Source organism: Pagrus major, chromosome 9, assembly GCF_040436345.1.
Source record: "Pagrus major chromosome 9, Pma_NU_1.0".
Lineage (NCBI taxonomy): Eukaryota > Metazoa > Chordata > Actinopteri > Spariformes > Sparidae > Pagrus > Pagrus major.
In genome coordinates, this window is record NC_133223.1 from 11,353,113 (window position 1) to 11,361,851 (window position 8,739).

The 8,739-nt window shown below is 40.9% G+C and overlaps 1 protein-coding gene across 3 annotated transcripts in view; it reads left to right on the forward strand.

Annotated features, from left to right (window-relative positions):
* Positions 1–8,739, forward strand: part of fgf14 (fibroblast growth factor 14) — a 125,552-nt gene extending 116,813 nt beyond the window's left edge. For all 3 annotated transcript variants that reach the window (XM_073473768.1, XM_073473770.1, XM_073473769.1), the window contains exons 4-5: positions 6,323–6,521; positions 8,597–8,739. In XM_073473768.1, coding sequence (XP_073329869.1) covers positions 6,323–6,521; positions 8,597–8,739 — 342 coding nt within the window. The remainder of the gene's footprint in view (positions 1–6,322; positions 6,522–8,596) is intronic.

The window sequence follows — 8,739 nt, forward strand, 5'->3', positions numbered from 1 at the left end:
GCCAAACACCTTGAAGTGTCAGTTCTTTTTGTCACCCTTTCAGTAAAATGTATATTTTTGGCTCACTTGGGCAAAAAAGGAAGTATTACCACAGATGTTAAGGTGACTGTAAGCAATGGTCTGATAGAAATGTCTGTTATTTGAAAATAAAACCATATTTTACCCTTTAAAGCAGTATGTCGCTGGAGTGCAGTCCGCTGGCTCATTATTTTATGGCTTCAGAGTTAAAGTTTTTTTCTCTACTGCAATGAAAAAGGAAACAAATCTGTCCAGATGGAAATTCATTATATGCAAGAATTATAGTAAAAAAAAAGAAAGAATGAATTATAAGTTGTTTGCTATACTTGGAGGTTATCATTTTGTCTCAATAACTCCTGTCAGCACTGACAGCAACAATTAACTTGGCGTTTTTTGCTTAAAACTCCTGAAATATAATACACAGACATGATGATTCATAATCACAATTAAAAAACACTTTTCTCCAAGTCATTTGTGAAACACGGCGTCATTTGCATCGCCTGTGAATTGCAGACTTCTTCATCAGCTGTAGCTATTAATTTGTCGCAGCTCAAATCTGATGCATCGTTTGAGTCAGTGTTGCAGAGCATGACAACATGCACTTTCATTGTCTGCAGATCCAAGGATCTGTGCAGACAAAGAGCAAAGTCAAGAGATATTCCTTTGACATTGTGACTTTGAGGCTCAGCCAGGAAGTCTCCTTGATCACACTGTCTTTTGTTTTTATTCTGTCTGTCAAAATTGTAATCTTTTCTCCATAAAACATGCCATTACTGTTGCATGCTGATGACAGTGCAGCCTCTAATTTTGGGGTCTTTGGGTGCCCACCTGACCAGACCTTCAGTTTCATGTTATGTACCTGTAAATATAAGCAAAAATCGCCACCTTTTCTTTGTCGTTTTATTTTATGCTCTGGCAGATCATGTAAAACAAACAATTTAAGATTAAAAAAAAAAGAAAAAAGGAAAAGAAAAAAGGGAATCTGAAACTGTACACTGTCTGAGTACACAATTCATCCAGCTGTTTACCAGTGACTCTCTTCATTTGGTCCCTGTCTCTTCTCCCTCCTCTGGGTTTGATAATCAGACAGGTCTGCTGAAGCCCCCATTGTCTGCACACACTGTCGACGTGACTCTTATACATATGAGTGCAGCTTAGCATTGTGAATGCAGCTCAGCTTTCTGGAGGTTGACCTTTTTCCATGGATTAATAGGTTTTATGCTGGCAGCATTAATAAACAATTTCTTCGTTTCCACAGTGGGGTAGTGAGCAGTCACTCCGCATATTAATGTGCGCCCCCCGCCCCACACCAGCCTCCTCTCACCTACTTTTCAACGGTCATGCTCGGCAAACACGACCCGTTTTGTGTTTTTTTCCAAAGGAGGTTTGTTCCAGAGTGACTCTTGTTGCTCTGCATTCCTTTAATGCCTATTCTTCTCTTTTTCAGAGCTTTTTATTGTAAACTCCCACTCTCTCCATCTGTCTGTATCCTTTTGACTCTATCTTTCTTTAATTTTCTGTAGAGGCTGCATTCCTCTCAGGATTTGCCCCTTCTCCTGCAAATCACACTCCTTTCTCAATCTCTCTGCCTTTTCCGCTGCACCTTCACCTGACTCTACTCCTCCTCCTTTATTTCTGTGTCTGTCTTCTTGCTTTGGTGACGGGCTGATTATGTGGGGCTGAGCAGTTTTTGCCCCTCACGCTGTCTGTGGCCAAGGTCAATTATGGCCTTCCCTTTCAGAGCAGGGAGCCACTGATGTGCAGCGCCAGGCAGGGAGATCGAGAGGGGAGAAAATCAAGCGTTTGGTGCCTCAAAAATGATTCGATTTGCTGCTGGTGTGAAAGTGTGTGCCGCGTCTGAATCTCGCTCTCCTTTTTCTTTTTCAGTGTCACCCATATTTTAAAAAGAAAATCAGTTTGATGTTAGAATTACACAGCAAACAACTCTGTTTACTGCCGCAAACCTTTTTCTCTATGATTTTGACTGGTTCTTGTAAATTATCCTACAACAAAGCTCCTCTTATTGACAACTTTACATCATAATACTGCCATAACATGGTGATCAGATTCAGCACATCAGTATTTGTGACATTTATATGAAACATTTGTTTCACAGTGGGTTTATACTTGATTAATATAAGTGTTGATTAGTACAGCTAGGCAGTGCAAATAAGTTCAAATAAGTGCCCCCAGCAATAATTTGTTTGTGCCTTTGTGGCAACTATTTTTGTAAGGCAGTGTCTTGTTTCAACAGCCCTGCACAATGTGAGGTCAATCATATGGACCAGATATTTAGCTGTTAATATACTCTGAATGGGTGTCCACATACTTTTGGCCAGGAAGCTTACAGCCAAAGAAGTCAAAGTCAAAGAAAATATTGCATAATTCAGATTATCAACAACTTCTGACATATGAATGAAGCACTATTGATCAGAAATGAGGACACATGACTAAACCGTGACTGTCGCAAGACAAAGGCAGAACATGATTAAAGCATTCGGCTTGTCACTGACATTTGACACACTTGCAATGCAATCAACAAACAATGTGTCTGAAGTCGGCTGCCGTCACCGCTCTGATCTTCAAGTCAAACTGATTATGGTGACTGGCAGTGTTAAATTTTTGTTCAGCGTCGAGCATCATTCCACAGGCAAACCACCTCCATTCGCTGTGCCGCCGTAAACAAAGGCAGACTTTTTGTGCGTCTGTGTGAAGGCGTTTGATTAGCCACAATTATGGCCTTGGCACCGGCTTGTATGATTACTTTGACTCGAGGCTGTTTTCGCATGTGCAGTTTAAGTAATCAGTGCTGGGCTAAGCCTGGACCGGCATCGAAATGTTGTGTCTAATTACAGCAGCCAGCCAACCTGCAGTGAGGCTCACCTGACGAGGAAAAAAGTAGAATTAATTACCTAATTGAGGCAACTCAGGGAACCATGAAGGTAAAACTGTTTGCCTTCTAATCGGCTCAGCAACAGAGTTTGCTTCAGCATGAAACGAGCACGCTTAAACATTGTTTCAGAGAACAAAGGACATTTGGTTTGACAAACGAAGCGGTGAAATTAAGACGTTTGCTGTCTGTTGTTGGCTACAAATCACCAGAGTGAGTGTCTTTAAAATCTTATATCTTATGGGATGTGTGTGTTGTGTACAGTGTGTAATATCCCGTTCTATCAGCTCTCCAGACAGGACACAGACTTCTCTTTCTGACAACTTGGACATAATAAGCAGCCATTTGATGTACTGCTGCTCGCCGCTGACACACAATAAATCTTGCACGACAAAATGAATAACGATGGGGTCGAGCCTGTGCATCGTCTCGTCCAGAGGGATTGTTTATTTATGTGATATTTAACGTGCCAGACGGCCTCGTTCTCAGGGTTTTATCATGTCAGACTTGGTTTTTATTGCTTCAACCGGCAGTGTGTCTGCCTATCATTGGATTGTTCTGCTCAGCTGCTGTGACAGACGCAGCATTATTAGTTTTGATCCTAATCCTACATTTGGCACTAGAATATTCTGAAGTTAATTCTCTTGTGTAATAACTGGCGAGACATACCATCATCCGTACGTAGGATTTCCCAACACATAACAGATCAGCACTTTGACTTCTCGATGCCCGTGTTGACAGTTTGGACTGTTGCTGAACTGAAATTAGGTTTTTAACGTCTCAACTGATGCTGATGTTATGCATCATGCATTCGCGCTTTCTGCTCAGACTTGCCCACAAGCCCTTAATCAAGGATAGAGAGGACACTTAAAATACAGCCGGGTGCTTCACAGGATCATTATGGTCATCCCAAGTGTCTCTCTGCTCCTTCCTGCTCTGCTCCGCTCTGCTTCTAGCTGAATACTGTCTGGAGGATAAGCTCTGACAGGAGTAATTCACCAAAGGGCTAATTACACCATAATCACGGCATGGTGTGTCCTGTGTTCAAAAGGGAGCATTTAGTCCATAAATAATGTTCTGTGCAGCTACAGTAAGTGAGGATTTAAAGCAAGAGCCTCACTATTATAAAATCAAAAGTGCGGTGGAAGATGGAAATGTAACTGAGAGCTTTTATTGAGAATTCAAATATATAATATATGATAGTGATGGAAATGTCAGTCAGGCGTTCATGGTGCCCAGAGGATGAATCCTATTGACTTCAGTGTTCTCCTGACTTTTCCTCTAGTACCATTTTTCTTTTTTAGTGTAATTTCTTCATAACTATTGACGAATTGCCATGAAATTTGATTCAGATAATGATCTCCCACAGAGGATGACGCCTACAGATTTGACCCCCACTTTCATCGTATATTATTTTGCTTAAGTGGTGAAATATCTTGACATCTACTAGATGGACTGGAAGAAAATTTGGCACAGTGACGTCCCTCTCAGGATGAGATGTTTAACTTTGCCGAGTCCCTTGAGATTTCATCTCCTCCCATCGTCAGGTCAAGATGCTGTCATTTATCACCAAATACCTGCAAAAATAATGTAACTGCCTTTTTGCCCTTAGCTTGTTAACATTGTCTTTGTGAGCATGTTAGCATGTTAACTTTAGAATTTGGCACAAAACAAACGTGTGCTTGTCCCGTCTCATGCGACTGCTAGCATTGCTGTATTGCCATTGGTTTAAGGTCCAGTGAGTAGGATTTAGGGAGGTCTATTTGCAGAAATTGAATGTAATAATCCTAATTATGATATATAATTATCACAGTTATCTTTTCATCAGTCTACAATACAATCAGATGAAACTAAGATGTGTTTTTGTGACCGTAGAATCATATTCAGCGGGAGTGGATCCTCTTCTTTGGAGTCCACCATGTTGCACCATTATGTTTCTATCATAAACCAGAACGAACAAACAGAACACTGCCTATAGAGAGGGCCTTTTGCATTTTTAAGTGCCACTATAGGAGAGGGTGAGGCGACGGGTATTCAGTTGGTTGCAATCTGCAACTACCCTGGTAGATGCCACTAAATCTTACACACTAAACCTTCAAGATGTTAACACACAGGCTGTAGCCATATTTTTTTGTATGATCTTTTTTCACATTTAGCCGTATCATTCAAAAGTAGCTGAATCAAAGAGGTGCAGAAAGATAGAAATTCTATAATAGCCAGTACCATGTTTGACAAGATTGTGTATGTTTATTCATTTAAATTTCGCATAGAAATTAATTTGTAGTGCACTGTAGGCTGGAAGATGACACTAGATACAAGAAAAGTATCCCACACAATCTCAGTCTTTCATATTTGTCGCAGAGAAATTAAAATATTCATTGTTTTGAATCCTTTAAGTTTCTCCTTAAAGACTCCAGTGGCTGACATTGAGAGCACAGCAGTACAGGACGTATTGGAGGATTTTTGCGGATACTCTCAGTGGTACTTTGTGCCAGCTCAGTGTGAGATGCCCACAACAGATGTGGCGAAACTCTCCATTGTGATGAGTGCGCCTTGATTAATACACCCCGATGAATGCCTTTATTTTTAGCCTAGCAGGGCGGACAATGTGGAAACGCTTTTTATTACCCTTCTGGTTGGAGATGAATGGGCAACGGCAGAAAGAGATGTGGTGCCTCGGTGTTCATTCGTCATTGCCAGTTTGAGGTGTAAAGGATGGAGGAGTCACTTGATTAGTTCTATCATTATTCGTACAAAGTTCAGACGGCATAGACAAATTGCTGATAGAAGACATAGTATTTGGGAAGAACGATCCCCGTTGGGTTTTGTCAATTAGGAAGAAACTGGAGAACAAGCCGGGAGTGTCGGGCAAGACATCTGGGGGGGAATAGTGCTGATGTTTCCAGTGCTGGGGCATCGGGGTCAATGCTGAACAATATATACTTTTCTGCCGGGAACATGAGCTAATTGGCTAAACGAGTGCTCCTACATCTGATGTCAAGGTTAAGGCCAAGGAGAGAACGAGAGTTGCATTTCATCAGAGCAGGTCGTTAGGCTCGGTTTGAATCAGACCTGATTATAGCAAGGTGGACTCTGCAGCGCTCATCTTTTTCACGACAGGTGGAAGTATGAAGTCCATTTCACCTGGCGAGGCAGTTTCTGTGCCTGCCATATCATTATTCTATACATTGTGGGCTTGGAATAAAGGTGGCCTTTGTCCTGCTGACCTCCATAAAAGTTTGAATATAAATTATGAATCTGACAGCTGTTTCATTCTTTTATAAAATGAACCATAAATTATTAATCTGAGTCCACTGGAATGTCTTTCTCATGTGTTATTCAGATGAAATCTTTGTATTGTTTTTGGTTTGAACGCCACCGTTCTCACAATCTGTGCGGTGTGTGTCTCTGCAGGAACTCTTTACAGCGGAGTGCAAGTTCAAAGAGTCGGTGTTTGAGAACTACTATGTGATCTACTCGTCCATGTTGTACAGACAACAGGAGTCGGGGAGAGCTTGGTTCCTAGGGCTCAATAAAGAGGGCCAAGCCATGAAGGGGAACCGAGTGAAAAAAACAAAACCAGCTGCTCACTTCCTGCCCAAGCCATTAGAAGGTATGTATTGTAAAACTCCTTTCACGCTGGACAAAAACCCACTAACACACACTAAAATCTGACATTGTCTTTATTGGGAACTGGTACAATCAGCATTCACTCCCAGGTCAAATGACTCTGCTGTAGTCACAGGTGTTTATCAGCTCCAGCTCCAAATAGAACTGATAGAAACATGACACGCTCATTTTTGCTAATGTTTTGGAGCGATCCTGTGAAGCGCACATATGACATGTGACACGCCAGAAAAACAAAACAAAACAGAGATGCCAACTTGTCCTCTGGCAATGAAAAAGGAAACAATCGCCAAGCGTTTGAAAAGTTTGTATATATGTGTTAATTTTGCCATAAAAATGTTATCATAGACACTCAGAGCGAGTGCAATTGAATAGCAACTTTTTAAATGTGCATAGAGAGTTAGGGTTAGACAGCAGTTTCTTTTTGATGTGGTAGTCCTAATTAACCTCTAGGGGCTCATTTTTGTTTTTATTTTTCAAATAAATTAAAAAGCACATATTAAAACTTTTTTCATAATACAAGGATAGGCGCGGTGATATCCTGTTTTTCTTTTTGTCAACAATTTCCATGTAAAACACAAAAAAACAACAATGAACCGAATCACTATCAATCATTGTCCGTCCCCGAGAAATGCCATAGTATTCCTTTTTGAGTATTATTTACTGAAAACTGCAGTGCCCAGCCATTTTTTTAAAAAAATACTGACCCTTTTTACATTTGTGACCTTTTTTTCCAAGAATTTCTTCTGTCCTCGGTGGGGACCAGTTGCCACAGGTTGTGGAAGAAGGGATGAATTGAAATAGAAACCACGACATTCCAGATTTGTTGACATTAAGAAAAAAATACTCGGTATTGCCTGTTTTTGTCCTTGAAAGGGTCAGATCACCCAAATCACAAAATAACATACAGTATTTTCTCACTTAATAAGATTTTGAGATACCCACCTGTGAAAGTCGCCCACAGCCATCATATTGTTGTGGCAGCAGGACTCTCAGAGATGGATTTCTCATATTTTAGGCAAACAAAACTGGAGCTGAATCTGCTTGGGCAGGTAATGATTTTTTTTTTTTTTTCAATAAGTCAATGTTTTGGGTGAGCTGACTTTCACAAAAAACCCAGGTGAAAGTCAAATTTTAAAAAATCATAACACCAAACCCTGCTGTATAAAAACAGTGTCAAAGCTTTCTGTTTTGTTTTGTTTTCACTCATTTGGAGGGACTCAAGGGGCGTAATTAGCATTGCCTCCCCATTTTCTTTCCACTTTTTAGCCCCTGAAGCGGTTATTCAGTTGTCAACATTGCAAGAGACCTTGTTACTGTAAATTATGGCATTTTTTTGGAGCAGAAAACATAGCGTTTAGGTGGAAACATAAATAAATACAAATGGATCTGCATCATAAGCTGAAAACAATAAGACATGACTACCCTTGTTACATTAGGAGACAGGTGGTCCCATACAATCAGACATGATCCTATATCCTTAGTAATGTTACGGCTATGTGAAATATCTGTTTGACATATTTTTGTGTTTCTGTGCTGATCCGCTATTTTGCTGCTGTAAGCATCCAGTGTAGGAGGAAGGACGGCTCTGTGAGTGCAGTATGAAATGTTGATAGTCCAGCAGATGCCACCTTCACTCTCGTCAGCCACCAGCCTGATTGTGTCCTATCACTTAAACATGGAATCAAGTTGAAGTGTCCTGTCAAGGCAGTAATACAGCTGTAGTCTAGTGGGTGTAAAGTGGTGGATAATGAGACACTTCTTGCTGTTTTGTTGGAAAGTGTGTACTTAGACTCAGAATCAGCCCTGAAGGAGACAGAAGCAAGTGAGGATGGTCGCATGAAGACCAAAAAATATGCCATAACTTTTTTCTATTTGTAAATTGCAGGTTGTCTTTATTCATTATTTTTTTTGTCTGTATAAATCTTTGAAAGGAAGCAACAGCATGTATTTTGAGGGCATATATGCTCATTCAATAGTTCTACACAGGTAAACTCAATAGTGCAGGAGAGAGGCTCTTGCTAACATCTTTTCTCTTGTCCCTCTGCTTCCTTTCCTTAGTCGCCATGTACAGAGAGCCATCGTTGCATGATGTTGGAGAGACGGTGCCCAAGGCGGCGGTACCTCCCAGTAAAAGCACAAGTGAGCCAGCAGTAATGAACGGAGGCAAACCCGTCAGCAAGCCCGACAAGCCCGCCACATAG